General features: G+C 36.3%; 1 protein-coding gene across 1 annotated transcript; it reads right to left on the minus strand.

Annotated features, from left to right (window-relative positions):
• Positions 1–11: 11 nt before the first annotated feature.
• Positions 12–17,327, minus strand: fsd1 (fibronectin type III and SPRY domain containing 1). Its single transcript, XM_058784112.1, has 13 exons — positions 17,189–17,327; positions 15,564–15,659; positions 15,208–15,339; positions 11,705–11,806; positions 11,086–11,108; positions 10,616–10,737; positions 9,650–9,859; positions 9,466–9,564; positions 8,317–8,470; positions 7,959–8,041; positions 7,621–7,872; positions 6,984–7,072; positions 12–1,507 (listed from the first exon to the last, which is right to left on the minus strand). Exons 1-13 carry the CDS (start codon positions 17,201–17,203, stop codon positions 1,397–1,399), a joined length of 1,488 nt encoding a protein of 495 aa, XP_058640095.1. The 5' UTR covers positions 17,204–17,327; the 3' UTR covers positions 12–1,396.
• Positions 17,328–17,850: the final 523 nt, after the last annotated feature.

A 17,850-nucleotide genomic window follows, 5' to 3' on the forward strand; every position in this document is an offset into this window, starting at 1 on the left:
GACAATAAGTGTGTTTGGCATTTGTTTTATTGATGTAACAGGTAGTGTAACAGCACGATTTTACAGGTTGACTTTAGTTTCAGACAGTAATGTTTAAAATGTTCAGGTGTTTGACTAAAAGCATTGCAGATTATGTTAGATTGGCCAACAATAAAAATTCTGTCATTAATGATACACACTCATGTGGTTCTAAAACGGTATGACTTTCTTTACTAATGCAAGTAGCAGGCGGAGCTTTCAAGCTTTAAAATGAATTCAAAGGCAGCATAAAAACAGTCCATATTGCTCGCTATACTTGAAGTCTTTTGAAGGTATTCGATTGCTTTGTGCAATAGAATCAGACAATCCAATTCAGCAATATCTTCCAATATCTGTTGACACAAATTGCAGTTTCTTACCAAAAACTACCAAATAGCTTCAGAAACTTTGGAATATATGGAGCACTTTTATGACTATTCACATGCTTTTATGTCCTTTATTAAGCTTGAAAGCTCCAGCATTATTCAAATTTATTTTGAGTTCCACCGAAACAGAGTCATACAGTTTTGGAGAAACAGATGAGAAGACAGAATTTCCATTTTTTGGTGAACGCTTTCAGAGGACAGCAATGTGGCAGAAAAATTACTGTCTTCTGTAATATGTAATTGCAGCAGGCATACAAAAAAAGTCAAGTTTGGTAAATATTTGCATCAAGAACACTGAAAAGTACCTTTCTGGGTGAGAGATCATGAATATGGACACACACACACACACACACAAACACACACACATCATTGATCGTGCACAACCAAATGGTTTGTAAAACTTGCCTCCTCCCTCTTCAGATGCTGGAACTGCAGAATTAATACATTCTATAAAAGGCATTTGACTTCTATGTTTTAGCTTAAGATTATTGTGCTACTCTGATACTAACAGTAAGGTTAAAAAGTACACGGAAGCAGCTACTGTAGCAGAATTCGAGGCATATAATTAAAGACATTCAGTGTGTAAATATAATACAGTTTCGTCTGAGATCTCAAACAATAACACCAACATGCTGCTGTTGCATTGAAATAACTGTTCAAATGTGGCTCAAATACTGTGATTTGAATGAACAAATGCTAAAAAAACATAACACAACTTTTGGCCCTAGTGATATACACATGAACTCAAGGCTATTAAAGCTCTTTGCATGTTGAAATAGAGTAATACCCCATCATGTCTGAATTCAGGACACTGAAAGGCACAGGATCCGGATCAGTGAGCTAAAAGGAATGAGGAAAGCAATCTAGAGCAGCTCTCCCCTTGGGCTGGCAAGACATACTGATGACAGGAAGAGCATCCAGGCTTGTGTAAGGGTTGCCAGGTGTTCTCCAAACCTGTGCGTAAGTGTAGCAGTTCTAGAGTGAAGTGTGATTTAAGTAAGGCTGGCATTAGAGCTGCTTGTATTACTGTTTCGCTTCTGACCACTCAGCACAATGCTGGGCACCTGAAGGCCCATCTGCACTGAGAAACTCCCATTCCACACCTACAGGGGGCGAAAGAGAATTTCAACGTCACCACCATCTTTATTTAAAAAAAACATTTTCTCTGAAAGTTTGAGGTAGAATAGTTTGTGAGTGCATTAAAGGTGCACTAGTGAGTTGAGTTTTCCTGTTTGGTGTGATGTCCTCTGCAACCTCTACAGTGTCCCATTTAGCTACTTCTTAATTAACTGCCTTTTTCAAGACAAGTAAACTTCCGAGTTCGTATAAGTATCAGAAAGTTTTTTCAAGCATGGCAGCAATTCCTTGTATGAACACTTCTCCTAGATGAGCATGCGCACGTAAAACTGCATCAAATTTCTGTGTTTTGCTAGCAAACTGCACTCAAGTGTTCGTGACTCTTTAGCTCCGCCTCAAGGAGTATCAGCTGTTTTCACAGAGAATCATAAAGCTTTATCTTTGTGTTATAAATATGATAAAACTATGGACTCTTTGGAGATATGAAGGATGCAATACTACTCTATAGGTACTCAAGATTAACATGAGATTGGGTGAAATTGTGTATGTGTTATGTCCTCTTTAAAAACTTACTGATGTATTTTATTGTAGAGCAAAACAGGAAAATACAGTAAGCTTGTGGTAACCACAAGGTTTTAAGGTTTTGGTCAACAAAAAAGCTCAATATATTTTAATCTCAGCACTGCCAAAACAAAAGTTCCACTTCTGACACTTATCACCCGAACAGAAAAACGTATCAGTCAGTAAGGCAGATAGTATGTTAGTCTAGTTTATGCTTGACACTTGGTACTGTGTAAGTTTGTAGGCAGAGGCGGACAAAGTACACAACTTCCTTACTTGAGTGAAAGTACAGATACCACTGGTCAAATACTACTCCACTACAAGTGAAAGTTGTAAAGACAGATTTTTACTTAAGTAAAAGTATGGAAGTACATGTTTTTAAAAGTACTTAAGTATCAAAAGTAAATGCATTGTTTTATTGTCGCATTGTTGTATACTTACAATACCTTATGCCACTAATGCAACCTACTGAATACACTGATTAGCTTGTGTTATCTTTGGAATTAAGAGCTTTTATGTTACCAAACCTATAGAAATGGAACAACTGAATGAAGATAATCATCTTTATTTTTTTATTTAACACTCCTTTTAACATTTAACTACATTGAACTCATTTTAATACTTGTTTAAAAGTTTTTCAAAGAGATATTGAAGTCTATGATATGGTTCATTTTAGGCAAACAAAGCAAACATTGAAAAGAAAACAAACCTTTAGTCTCTTCAGAAAACTGGATCATACTCTCTCAGTATGGCCATGGGTGTGCAGGTTGCACCAAAGAACCGTCTTTTTGAATTTTGGCCATCAACTGATCAGTGTTCATAAAATGCTCAGAAATCAGTGAACAACATGTGGCTAGGGTTGGGTATTGTTAGAATTTTATCCATTCCGATTCTGATTCTGCTTATTGATTTCAATTCTTATTGATTCCCAGTTTAGATTCCAAAGTTTTCATTTAGCCTACTTTTTGATCATTTGTTTGCAAAAAAAAAAAAAATAATATATATATATATATATATATATATATATATATATATATATATATATACCAATTGTGCAAGTTCTCCCACTTAAAAAGATGAGAGAGGCCTGTAATTTTCATCATAGTATACCTCAACTATGAGAGACAAAATGAGAAAAAAAAATCCAGAAAAATCACATTGTAGGATTTTTAAAGGATTAATTGGTAAATTCCTCGGTAAAATAAGTATGTGGTCACCTACAAACAAGCAAGATTTCTGGCTCTCACAGACCTGTAACTTCTTCTTTAAGAGTCTCCTCTGTCCTCTACTCGTTACCTGTATTAATGGCATCTGTTTGAACTCGTTATCAGTATAAAAGACACCTGTCCACAACCTCAAACAGTCCAACTCCAAACTCCACCATGGCCAAGACCAAAGAACTGTCAAAGGACACCAGAAACAAAATTGTAGACCTGCACCAGGCTGGGAAGACTGAATCTGCAATAGGTAAGCAGCTTGGTGTGAAGAAATCAACTGTGGGAGCAATTATTAGAAAATGGAAGACATACAAGACCACTGATAATCTCCCTCGATCTGGGGCTCCACGAAGATCTCACCCGTGGGGTCAAAATGATCACAAGAACTGTGAGCAAAAATCCCAGAACCACACGGGGACCTAGTGAATGACCTGCAGAGAGCTGGGACCAAAGTAACAAAGGCTACCATCAGTAACACACTGCGCCGCCAGGGACTCAAATCCTGCAGTGCCAGACGTGTCCCCCTGCTTAAGCCAGTACATGTCCGGGCCCGTCTGAAGTTTGCTAGAGAGCATTTGGATGATCATATGGTCAGATGAAACCAAAATAGAACTTTTTGGTAAAAACTCAACTTGTCGTGTTTGGAGGAGAAAGAATGCTGAGTTGCATCCAAAGAACACCATACCTACTGTGAAGCATGGGGGTGGAAACATCATGCTTTGGGGCTGTTTTTCTGCAAAGGGACCAGGACGACTGATCCGTGTAAATGAAAGAATGAATGGGGCCATGTATCGTGAGATTTTGAGTGAAAACCTCCTTCCATCAGCAAGGGCATTGAAGATGAAATGTGGCTGGGTCTTTCAGCATGACAATGATCCCAAACACACCGCCCGGGCAACGAAGGAGTGGCTTCGTAAGAAGCATTTCAAGGTCCTGGAGTGGCCTAGCCAGTCTCCAGATCAGTGTTAATTTCGTCGAGGAAGACGAAAAATATTCGTCAACGAACCTTTTTTCTGTGACTAAGACGAGACCTTGACGAGCTAAAATTAATGTCTGATGATAAAAACTATGACGAAATTAATGCCGCGTCTTCATTAACAAGACGAGACGGGACTAAAATGTTATTTGAGGACTACCGGACATTCAAAATACATCCTAAATCCAAAATGTGTGTCTCTGTCATTGGATTACAATCAGATGAGGGGCGTATCTAGTCTCAGTATGGCAGCCGCAGTGGACGGATAGGCTATCAAAACGCAAACTAACGATCTGAAACAATAGCCTCAGCACCGAAGGGTTAGGGATAGGGTGACCAGACGTCCCGTTTTCCGGAGTCACAATTCGTTGTCGATTAATTTAAAGTTAGTGACGGCGGGATAGGCGGAGTCGCGCTGATAGAAGCGCTCTCTCGCGCGCACGCTCCACTTCTTCAGTACAGCGCGATCAGCTCTCAGTACTCAGCGCTCAAATACACACACAGCAGTCCTGTGTCTATCGTGTAGAGTCAGAGTATCTCACATAAATACAGTCAGTTATGGCTTAAGTGAGCGTAAACAGGTGGGTGAAAACTGAATGTGTGTCAGTATTACATGCATGCCTTCCGTCTTAAAGGGACAGCATTCCTAATTATCCGTGTCATAAATGTTAACCAACAAAAGATGTTAAATAAATGTATACTTAAGTAAAGCTACTGTATCTGAAAAATGAGTTTAATTTGTATCTCTACCAAAAAATGAAAATGTATTCCAGTTTTTCCAAATTCAATCCTTGATTCAAATTTCTCATAAGCTTAATTCATTTGGTCTAAAGAGAGAAGAATTGATGCCTATTTTTGTTTGAATACTACATATAAAATAGCTACCAAAATAAATGTTGTTAACGGCACTTTGACTAAAAGTAAAGACTAAAAGTTGACAAAAATACAATGACTTTTCGTTGACTAAAACTAGACTAAAACTATGAAATACTCAAATGACTAAAATGTGACTAAGACTATTAAGCATTTTCGTCTCAAGACTAAGACTAAATCAAAAATGCCTGCCAAAATTAACACTGCTCCAGATCTCAACCCCATCGAAAATCTTTGGAGGGAGTTGAAAGTCTGTGTTGCCCAGCGACAGCCCCAAAACATTACTGCTCTAGGAGGTGATCTGCATGGAGGAATGGGCCAAAATACCAGCAACAGAGTGTGAAAATCTTGTGAAGACTTCCAGAAAACGTTTGACCTCTGTCATTGCCAACAAAGGGTATATAACAAAGCATTGAGATGAAATTTTGTTATTGACCAAATACTTATTTTCCACCATAATTTGCAAATAAATTCTTTCAAAATCTTACAATGTGATTTTCTGGATTTTTTTTCTCATTTTGTCTCTCATAGTTGAGGTATACCTATGATGAAAATTACAGGCCTCTCATCTTTTTAAGTGGGAGAACTTGCACAATTGGTGGCTGACTAAATACATTTTTGCCCCATTGTATATATGTATTTATGTGCAGTGTTTTGACAATAAAATAATGTTCAGATTTATATACTTCCCTGACCAGTTTTTAGCAGCAATTTACCAGTAGGCCTAAGTTTAAATATAGCCTATATACAGTATATATAGTAAAGTGAGGGCAGCGATTTTTGACAGATATATTAGCCTACCATTTGTATTGTCATAGTTTAACTACAAAAATCAAACTATAGTTAATATAATGAAACTATAGTAAATTTGTGGTTACTGAAGTTTTACTACAACTATCATATGGTTACTATAGTGAGATAATAGTAAATTTGTAGATACTGTGATTTTACTGCAAATACCATAGTTATGGTTACTATAGTAAAAACATGGTTAATTTTCCAAAGGGTTTTAATGTGTTAACACATGCCTTTTAAGAGCGCTTTTAGCTGTGCAGTAACGCGGACGTTTACATTAGTTTAGTGGAGAAGATCCCGAGATTGCCAGATTTGTGTAAAAAATCATCCAAATGTCCATTCAAAGCTAGGCCGAAAACTGCAGGCTTAGAAATACTGTAACACTTGGCAACACAGGAAGGTCCTGGCAGATCGCAGGCCGGATTTTCGCAGAAAAAAAGGGTTCAGTGAATCTGAAAATGCACACACTGTAAAAACTGCTACATATAACGACTTTCTACTTGGGGACCTTGATATAAATGTAGTTGAGTAAAAAGTACGATATTTGTCTTTCAAATGTAGTGAAGTTAAAGTTGCAAGTTTCCAGAAAAAATAATACTCAAGTAAAGTACAGATACTCAAAAAGTGTACTTAAGTACAATACTCAAGTAAATTTACTTGGTTACTGTCCACCTCTGTTTGTAGGTCACTTTGGATAAAAAGTCTGCTAAATGAATAAATGTATATTTTGAAAAATTTTTTTTAGTAATACAGTAGTTAGTTAGAAGTTGCACTGCATTTAAAAGCACCGCTCTTACAAACACACATCCAGACAAACATGTTGTGACTTGCATTTTTTTTTTGCAGCATCTTGTTCCATGACCATGCATTTTTATGATGTCAACTCAAGTTAAAAATAGACCTGCATTCTGTTCTATATCACTGCACTCCAGATGCTTTTGAATGAAAGAATGCATCTTACGCAAAGGACTCTGAAACACGTCTCTGTAGCTTAATTATAGCCATCTAGCATGTTCAAAATATCCCTAATTTATGTATGATTTAATTGTTAAATACAAAGTGAGCTGTATTATATCTTACCATAAAGGCTGGTATAACAGGCTGCTGGAACTTGGTTCTGAATGTATGGAGGAGAGTTTTAGTTCTGGAGTTGTAAAAAGACAATGTGCCTGAAAAGGGAGAGGAAAAACAAGAACAAACTAATTAGTAAGTTACTAATTACTGCATTTTTTTCTTAAAGAGAAGGGTTATCAATGGCCAATGTAAAGATATACAATATCATTCTACTTAATTTAATTTGAAGATACAAATTACACATGCTGCAATTAAATTTATGTTTATTTTACATATTATTCACAAAAAAAAAAAAAAAAGTGAGAATAAAGAAATATGAAAAACTTGATCTGTCAAATAAACACATTTATACTCTATAGAGCAACAATGATTTTTCACAAAAAAAAAAAAAGTGACTATTTGTTCACACAAAAGTCCTGATATTGTCAAAATAAAGAGTCTAACTTCTGACACAAACAGAAAAACAAAAAAGCCAACTGCACTTAGTAATATATCTGTCAACCACTATATTAAATATACAATCTGTGACTGCTGCAACCAGCCGTTTCTCACACAGTCAACATCATCCATAGCTAACAAGTTAGCTTCAGCATTAACTGTGGCACTATTTTACTCATTCTGTCATATTTATAGCTTAACTCACCTTCTTCATAGTTGCAGTAAATGCCGATGCGGTCGGGAATGGAGCAGTCCAGTGTTCTGGCTTTATTATTGTGCTTGGCTGTGAGGCTCTGCTGAAGCCAGTTGTTAAGGTGGATGCACCAGGAAGCGTTACTCTTTCCCAGCTGATCAAAGCGACCTAGAGACCGCAAAGCGACTCCTGCTGCAAACGCCTTGCTCTCCTTATCAAACCGTACCTCCCAGTAACACTGCCCTGCATCGATCATCGTGTCTCCTGAATATTGGAGAGAATTTGGGGAGTTTTTGAATAAACACTCTCAAAGTTGAGGGTTCTTCAGTGTCTTGTTTGTTTTGACTCACCTAAGACGGTGTAGGACTCTGCTGTGAAGCGGTCTCGGCCCACTCTGGCAGATGGAGCTCTTTTGGGGGACATCATGGCTGTCCTGAGGGAGAAAACAAAATTATAAGATGGGACAAGCAGGGCAGTTTATCTGGCTTCAGGCTGGGTAAACATTCCAGCAAAGGCTGCTTTTGGCATACAAATGTTTTAGCCAATGACAGCATGTGTTAATAGGCCATGGTGGCTGGCTGCTTTCTGCAATGAGCCAGCTATGAGAAGCAATCAACAAATTTCTTTAACAGAAACAGCTGTGTAGTGGCAATCCTGTCAGTGTACAGCACTTTGTAAGTGTTTTAAAATAGTAGGTGTGAGTCTGACCTGGCAGGAGAATGCATGGGAGAGCTGGTCCTGTTCTTTTCCTTACGGATGTCCTGGACAGCTACCTTCCCACCACTGCTGTCCCATTCCACACTGAGATCCTCCACCTTCAGGTTCTGATGGGATGAACCTGCGTCCAGTTTAAAGACGAATGCTGGAAGAAAATGAGAGGGAGAGTTAAAGGTAAGAGGTTAAGTTTATTTATCTGAAGAATAAAATGTTATTTTTCATGCTTTCCATGTTTTCAACACTTCCAAAAAAATTGTATAAATTTTATAAATAATTTAACTAGGGATGCAAAACTCATCAAAACCTTTTTAGATAAAAATTGATTTTTTTTTAAAGCTCCAGATTGTTTAGTTATTTTAAATATATACATATATATATATATATATATATATATATATATATGATTTTATAAGAATAATAATAATTATTATTATTACTATTATCTTTTACCAAATAAAAATATTAAACAAAATAAGAAATATTACTTGTGTAATATTTCACTGTAAAATAAAAAGTTGTAATTTTAATTTCAGTTCAATTTAACTTTGTTTATACGGAATTGTAATTGTACTGCTGTAATGTAAAAGAAAATTATTATTATATTATTTTTCATAAGTAGCTGCTTGCATATGAAGGAACAGACTGCTGTGCTTAACTTTAAACCATGTAGCGCTTATATTTATTACATTAAATAACATGCTGATTAGGTAACCTTTGTGATTAGGTAACTGTGTGTTGCATTTTCACTTTATATTAATTAATTGTGCAGCCCTACATATTTCCATAATTTTTCAAATTGAAATTGCATGATAGGTCATTTAATCAAATTAAATCACAATTAATCACATAATCACATCTAAATATAGACAATTCAAAAAATATTATGCATTGAATAGGCATTATTACTTACTTATATTCTTACTGTTATTTTCGAATGAATTACACTAAATTAACATTGACAGCCCTAAATTTTATTTCAAAGGACAGACGTACTACAGCAGTGGTTTCTAAATCAGGCTTTAACAGACAGTTCAGTAGTGATAGTGCTTTGTAACTTTTGTTAGACTCTTCTCTCTGTGCAGAGAAGAAACTTCATGCCTCATTACCCTGTGTGTGAGTATGTGTGTAAGTGCAACTTACCATGTGTTTCTAGAGTAACCGGCTCTGAGAATTCACCCGCCACCGCTTTATTGCATGCCTTCACTCTAAAGGTCATGTAACGCGTGTCAAAACGAAGGCCTGAAAAAAACATGAAATCATGGTCACAACTTTATCTAAAACTACCCAAGAAAAGATCAGAAGCAAACCAAACATCAGCCGGTACCCGTGAGTGTGTACTCAGTCTCTTTTATCCCTTCTACCACCATCCAGGGGTAGTCTTCTCGAGCCCGAGGAGGACCGTCATGATTGGTTCTCCGATATTCCAGGATGTAGTGGTCAATTTTGGAGTCAAGTTCAGGTAAGGTCCACACCACTGCGACTGTGTTATCAAACACCTGGCATTCAACCACATGAATTTCTGGTGTGGCAGGCACTAAAGGTGAGAGGAACAGAGATATCTGATGCAGGAGACCTTTGTTCAGAGATACCAGCCAAAGCCTAAAATTTTCATGAGTCCCAATAATCCGAAACACTAGACATGGAAATTCTTGTCATCCAAAATGTAAATAATGTTCATTCATTCATATATATATATATACACATATATATATATTTATTATTTTATATTGTTATAACTTCTAATAACTTGTCTAATTTGATTCAGTAAAAGAGATATAATAAAGTCATAAAAATGTAAACTAATTCAGTCACAATATAATCAACCAAGACCTTGTTTTTTGTTTATTGTCAGATTTTCTTAAAATTATGCCATGGTTATATATATAGGAATTCTGAAATTATTATAGTTATTAAACGTAAATATTATATTAATTTTTATTCAATTATTATCATTTCTAATTTATTCATTAATTAATTTAAAATTAAATCTGATTTAATTTGATCATTAATACCATGCTATGACCCAGCCTCAGGGATTATGTCTGCAATGTTTAGTTAAAAACATAGCGTGTTTACATGTACAACAAAAACCAGTCTGAACAGTTTACAAGAAAACCTGTCAGCATTTATGTGAAATTTTGGAAATTTTTGATGTCAAAGCTGTTACACCATCAGATATATTGACACTCCACACACCAATAAAACTGTTTACATGCAAAGCAGGCAGTAATCTGTCAGCTGGGCTTTGCTTAAACAATTTATGGCATTTCCTTATGGATGTTACACCAACCTGGAAGAAATTTGATGGCCTGTAGCATATTTCTTTCCTGAGTGAAGTCCACCATCATGTGATTCATACTGTCACTGGCCTTTGCTTTCAGAGACAGACGAAATGCCGGAGCCATAGTCACACTGCAGACACACAGACCCACAATAAACACTTACAGTCAGTCTACAATAAAGACAATAAAACTCATCTGACAGACTGAGAACAGGAATGTGGGAATGTCATGAAGGAAAACGTAAATGAGGGCACAGTAAACCACTCCATGCATATACACACGCACACACCTGGGGAGTCAGACTAAATGAAAATGAGCCAAATTTTACTAGTAAAAATCACTAGAATTTCGCTAAAAAAAAAAAGATTAATGAGTTAATGATAAAATGAATGAACTTTCAGGGGAGGAGTGTTTGAAGATGTTCTACACTGTGCATTGAACTCAATCAAAGATCTAAGTATGGACATCTGTACAGTACCTATCCTTTATCTCTTTGGCCGCCTGCAGCAGAGAGGAAAGAGAAAAAGAAGAAGGGACAGAGAGAGACATAGGGAGCGAGAGAACTGAGTCTCATTGAGTCTCAACAAAACACAATACATCAGTCATACCAGCACATGTTAGCAGGAAAAGCTAGCAGCGTCTGACACAATTTGCCACTTTGTTAGAGAAAGCAACAAAAGCAGTTCCAAAACAAACAGTCAAATAATTATTTATTATTAAGTACATTTTGAGGACAAGTCTCTTAAAAGCAACTGTACAAATATAATTTCATTCAAATATGTATTAAAAAAGGTAATTGGTTGAAACACCATAAAGTCATTAAAGGGGTCCTATTATGCTTTTTACACTTTCAACTTCCTTTAGTGCGTAAAGTCCTCTTGAAAGGGAGTTATTTTCTCTATATCAGTAAGTGCTGTTTCTGAACTACTTCAAACGCCTCAATTGTGATATCTGGAGGTGAATCTTCACAGACATTCTGGGGACACCTGAAACTTACAGTATATCTTGTAAAAAGGAACATAATAGGAGCCCTTTAAGTGTAAATAAATGAGTCATTTAGCTGTAACAGTGTTGTAAACATTCCATGTGGGCGGTACCTGAGTGAAGTTGTCATTCTCAGATGAGCAGAGTGTCTGATTGGCTAATTCCAGCAGCTCCTCTGAGCTCTCTAGGGCTTTGGTGCATGCGCTCAGCTGACTCTGAAAAGACCATCACAACATTCATAATATCATTTGACAATTACATAATCTGGTTGAAGTTTACTAAATGCTTAGGCAGGTTTACATACAGTCGTGGCCAAAAATATCGGCACCCTTGCAATTCTGTCAGAAAATGTAACACTTCTCTCAGAAAATTGTTACAATTGCAAATGTTTTGGTATTCACGTGCTTATTGTTTTTGTTTGCACTGCAACAACACAAAAAAACAGAGAAGAAAAGTCAAACTTGATTCACAGAATTTCACACAGAACTCAAAAATGGACTGGACAGAAGTATTGGCACCTTGTCAAAATTGTAAGAAATAATTGCTTTTCATGCATGTGATGCTCCTGTAATTTGTATTTAGACACACCTGTGGCAAGTAACAGGTGTGGGCAATATAGTAATCACCCTTGCAACCAGTTAAAATGAAGAAAAGTTGACTCAACCTTTGTGTTGTGTGTCACACTGAGCATGGAGAAAAGAAAGAAGTGTAAAGAGTTGTCTGTGGATTTGAGAGAAAAACATGGACAATCTCAAGGCTACAAGTCCATCTCCTGAGATCTTAATGTTCCTGTGTCCACTGTGCGCAATATCATCAAGTGGTTTACAGCCCATGGCACTGTAGCTAACCTCCCTGGATGTGGACAGAAGAGCAAAATTAATGAAAAATTACAACAAAGGATTGTTCGAATGGTGGATAAAGAACCCCGATTAACTTCCAAACAAATTCAAGCTGATCTGCAGACACAGGGTACAACAGTGTCAGCTCGCACTATCCGTTGCCATCTGAATGAAAAGGGACGCTATGGTTGGAGACCCAGGAGGACATCACTGCTGACACAAAGGCATAAAAAAGCAAGTAGATCTTTTTGGTAAAGGACGTCATGGCACTGTTTACAGAAAAAGAAATGAGGCCTTCAAAGAAAAGAACACAGTCCCTACAGTTAAACATGGTGGAGGTTCAAAGATGTTTTGGGGTTGCTTTGTTGCTTCTGGCACTGGATGCCTTGACTGTGTGAACGGTGTCATAAAATCTGATGATTACCAAAGAATTTTGGGGCGCAACGTAGTAGCCAATGTCAGAAAGCTGCGTCTCCACCAGAGGTTATGGGTCTTCCAGCAGGACAATGACCCAAAATACACTTCAAAAAGCACTCAAACAAAGCGCTGGAGAGTTCTGAAATGGCCAGCAATGAGTCCAGATCTGAATCCAGAGATCTCAAAACAGCAGTTGGAAGAAGGCATCCTTCAAATCTGAATGACCTGGAGCAGTTTGCAAAAGAAGAGTGGTCCAAAATTCCAGTAGAGAGGTGTAAGAAACTCATTCATGGTTAGAGGAAGCGATTGATTTCAGTTATTTTTTCCAAAGGGGGTGCTACCAAATATTAAGTAAGGGTGCCAATAATTCTGTTCAGTTTTTTTAGGTTCTGTGTGGAATTGTATCAGATTTGACTTTTCTTCTGTTTTTTTGTGTTGTTCCAATGCAAACAAAAAAAATAAACATGTGAGTACCAAAACATTTGAAACTGCAACAATTTTCTAAGAGAAGGGTTGCATTTTCTGACAGAATTGCAAGGGTGCTGATATTTTTGGCCATGACTGTACCTTCTATTCATCTATAGTGACTATAACAACTTTTGAACTTTTGGTATCAATTTATCTAGCAGTGTGCTAAATTGTTCTAGCTTTGTTGTATTTTGCATACTGCTGTTTTTCTTGGTACTAGAGACTTAACTTTATTTGCATTTGATTACTTTACTACAATTTGTTTGCTACCTGTTCTAGTAATTGCCATTTAATCAAAATGTGTTTTCATGCAAGCAATGTACACAACTGTTCAAAAGTCGGGGGTCTGAAAGATGTATTTATTTTTTTTAAAAGAATGAATGCTTTTTCATTTGATCAAAAGTGACAGTAAAGAAATTTATAATGTTCCAAAACTTTCTATTCAGCCAAGAATCCTGAAAAAACCTATTGTGGTTTCCAAAACATATTAAACAGCACAACTGTTGTCAACGTTGATAATAAGAAATGTTGGTCCCACTTTATATTAGGTGGCCTTAACTACTATGTACTTACATTTAAATGAATCATTTGGCATAATGCACTTATTGTGTACATACATGTTTTACATTGTACTTATATTTTTAAAAATAGCTATATGTAATTACATCTGTAATTAATTTCTGTTAATACATTTATAATTACACTGTTGACCCATCCCTTACACCTTAACCCACCCTTAAACCTACCCATACCACCAAACCTGTCCCTAACTTCACCCGTATCCCACCTCAATAGCAGCAATAGTGTTTTGCAATACAGTATGAACACAATAAGTACATTGTACTTATTTTTTGGATGTAAGTACATAGTAGTTAAGGCCACCTAATATAAAATGTGACCGAAATGTTTCTTAAGCACCAAATCAACATATTAGAATGATTTCTAAAACATCATGTGATGCTGAATACTGGAGTAATGGCTGCTGAAAATTCAGCTTCGCCATCAGAGGAAATTTTTCAAGCAAATTACATTTTAAAATATATTAACATAGTAAAGAGTTATTTCAAATTGTAACAATGTTGTAGAATATTACGGTTTTACTATATTTTTGATAAAATGAATGCAGCCTTGGTGAGCATAAGAGACTTTTTAAAAAAGCATTAAAAAGTCTTACAGACCCTAACATTTTAAAAAGCAGTGTAAATGCAAAAAACAAACAAAAAACTTTTATTTTCTTGATCACAGGGCTTCAGATGTGACCAAATAATGATTATAATATAATACATTTTATAATAATATACTATATAATTAAATAGTTGAGGAAAATACAACAAAAAGTAAAGCGAATTACATTCAATGAGAAGAGTTGCAAATTTGGTGATGTAAGCCACAAATTAGATTAATCATCATGGAAAACAACAAGTTTCTGAAAGGTAATCGTATATCATGCAATATATAAAAACTACAAACTGACAGAAAAGCATGAGTGGATAAAAAGGTGAACCTAAATATTTTCATATTGTGACCTCAGGCTCACATACTTAGTCACAAGGAAATTTAAAATTATATTCTTCCAAGGAAGTAAATAATCAAAGAGAGTAATGACAGAGGTGTGGAATGTGTGCTGTAAAATGCTTTGTTTCATATGTACAGCTATATAAGGATGCAATCTGGATTATACACACACACAGACACTGTAATCCTCAAGGATTTCTTATTATCCTTCTCTTAACATGACACATCTAATCATGCACAAGCTCTAAAGCCATCCCACTCTGCCTTTTACTGATACATATCTAATCATTCTGTTGAGAAAATATAAAACATTTGAATTAATTTAGGTAGAATTTGTTACGTTGTGCTATGGCTAGGGATCCTCACAGTGCTCTCACCTGTAGCTCATATGTGCGACTGGCTCTTTCCTGCTTGATGCGTGTGACCATGCCCTCTTTCAGTTCATCCAGGACGGCATGCAGAGAGCTAAACTCTGACTCCAGATCCTCCTGCACTCGGTTAGAATTCGCCTGCAAACACCATTAACGCAGAGTTAAAGTTGCATTGTCTCTCCTCCAGCTTAAAACTGTATTGCTGTTGCAAATTGCTGGTTTAGTGAAATATATCTGGACAAACACTGTGCTTGCAACATATTCGGGCCACCTGAGAGCTGACAGAAAGATTTCCTCATTCATCAAACAGTTCAATAAGTAAATGTGAGCAGGAAGAGCAGAAGGCCTGCTGTGGTGTTTACCTCTAGGTTCTCTAGATTCTGCTTTAGACAGCAGATGAAATTCTGAATTTCCTCATTCTTCAGAGCCAACGTAGTGATAATCTTCCTCAGTGACTCCTGAAACAGTGAATGAATGCATTTCTGATTCACATGCATGAGTCATATAAAACCAAAACCAAAACCAAAAATCAAAACAATAATAGGTTGACAATGGCTGCACGTGCAAGGTGGAGGACTGTCTCACAATGCATATTCATTGTTATAGTTGTATCATTGCTTTTTGTTACCATTTTGTGAAGTAGAAGTGACAAAAAATGTCTTTAATTTAAAAGAGTATATATAGATTATAAATATTATATAGAATTAATATATAATGCGTTTTAAAGCTTTTATTGTGCTGCTTGCTGTACATGTTTTTTAAGCTCATTGCATATAAAGATCACATATGAGCAATTATATTTTGACAATTTTACGCCTTTAATTTAAACAATATAAATATATTGTAGATATTATATAGAATTTATAACATTTTAAAGCTTTTATTACTGAGCTTACTGAACATGTATGAGCAATCATAATTTTACAATTTTATGCTTTTAAAAATATTACATGGAATATATAACAAATTGTAAAACCTTTATTACTATGCTTAGTGTACATGTTTTCTGAGCTAGTAATAGAACTATATAAAACATGTTTGTTGAGTTATTAAATGATCAGTTGCATGATGCCTGGTCATGTGATCTTAACATGCCTGTGCTAATGAGGGAGCAACCCTCTTCATGAAGAATAAACAGATTTATTTAGAAGACTGATATGGCTTAAATAACTGTAATATCTCTCAAAAGTGCTATTTTCACAACAGAAAATAAATGCATTTTATTTAGCAAAGAATAACTGAGCGCATCTTTAACACAATTTGTTAGATTTGTCTTTCAGATGATACTTTCCCATCGACGTCATTGTTTCCTTGTCTATTTTTGAGTGTTTCATGGGGAGACAAGTGCAGACTTGTAAAGCACGTTAGACATCAAGGAGAGGGAGCTAATATTACTGAAATTCATACAGGGTTGACCAGAAATGTCATGTTTCATTCTCCTCTCATCCAGGCCACTTGCATTGGATTAAGTCACTGATGTTGAGCCACACAGAGGCGGCTTTATATCCGGGGCGCCTCCCTGAAGCAGAAGCTTGTAACAATACAGGCCGGTTTGGGGATGTCCTGCACCAAAATTTGCTCTGGCTTGTGGGTATTCATCTATGAATATACTGAAATGTTATTTCCTCCCTTTAGAGCATTTCCTGCAATGAATATTTGAAAACAATACTCGTTTCGCGTTACAGAGGTGCGCGAACCGGGGCGGTTTCTGGTGATTCACATTGGCTGTTGTTGATTAACTTGAGGAAATCTTCACGAACAGGCCTACATCATGCATTTAAATACCGTGCACATCCTAAAGGTGCGAAGTTGTTACTTTGTCCTTTCTAAGGACACACATCCACTAACACAATGGGCGAAGGACGCGACAAGTGAAGCTACAAGCTAACGGTATTTCGTATTTTAGTATCTCTTTTCACGCAGCATCCTCTTTCTTTTTCAACAGAAGCACGTCGTTTGTAATTTCTCTATTTCGGTTGCTTCTTACCTTCTGGTCGTCCATGCTGTCCGCATGCAGCACCTGTTTCAGATATTCTCAGGATATTTATCCCAGGTCGTCCGCGACAGCGCTCCTCCGCTGGTACTGATGTTGCTATGGAGCATTGCATCCCTCAACAACTCGTTAGCGGCAAAGTGAGTACTGCGCAGGCGCACGACAAGGATGCTGGGTAATGTAGTTTCTTAATAAATCTCCATCACAAATGTGACCCTGGACCATAAAACCAGTCTGAAGTGTCTTTTTTTTTAAAAATTATACATCATATGAAAGCTGAATAAATAAGCTTTCCATTGATGTATGGTTTGTTAGGATCGGACAATATTTGGCAGAGATACATCTATTTGAAAATCTGGAATCTGAGGGTGCAAAAAAAATCAAAATATTGAGAAAATCGCCTTTAAAGTTGTCCAAATTAAGTTCTTAGCAATGCATATTACTAATAAAAAATGAAGTTTTTATATATTTAAGGTAAGAAATTTACAAAATATCTTCATGGAACATGATGTTTGCTTAATATCCTAATGATTTTTGGCATAAAAGAAAAATCGATCATTTTGACCCATACAATGTAACTTTTGGCTATTGCTACAAATATACCCCAGTGACTTAAGATTGAATTTGTGGTCCAGGGTCACAAATGTGCAACTGTT

Source organism: Onychostoma macrolepis, chromosome 08 (genome assembly GCF_012432095.1).
Source record: "Onychostoma macrolepis isolate SWU-2019 chromosome 08, ASM1243209v1, whole genome shotgun sequence".
In the NCBI taxonomy this organism is placed as follows: Eukaryota; Metazoa; Chordata; class Actinopteri; order Cypriniformes; family Cyprinidae; genus Onychostoma; species Onychostoma macrolepis.

Coding starts and splice junctions, on each gene's coding strand:
- fsd1 (XM_058784112.1), bottom strand. Junction 10,738..11,085: donor GCCAAAGAGATAAAGGATAG/GTACTGTACAGA, acceptor GTGTGTCTGCAG/TGTGACTATGGCTCCGGCAT. Junction 7,873..7,958: donor AGAGTCCTACACCGTCTTAG/GTGAGTCAAAAC, acceptor TCCAATATTCAG/GAGACACGATGATCGATGCA.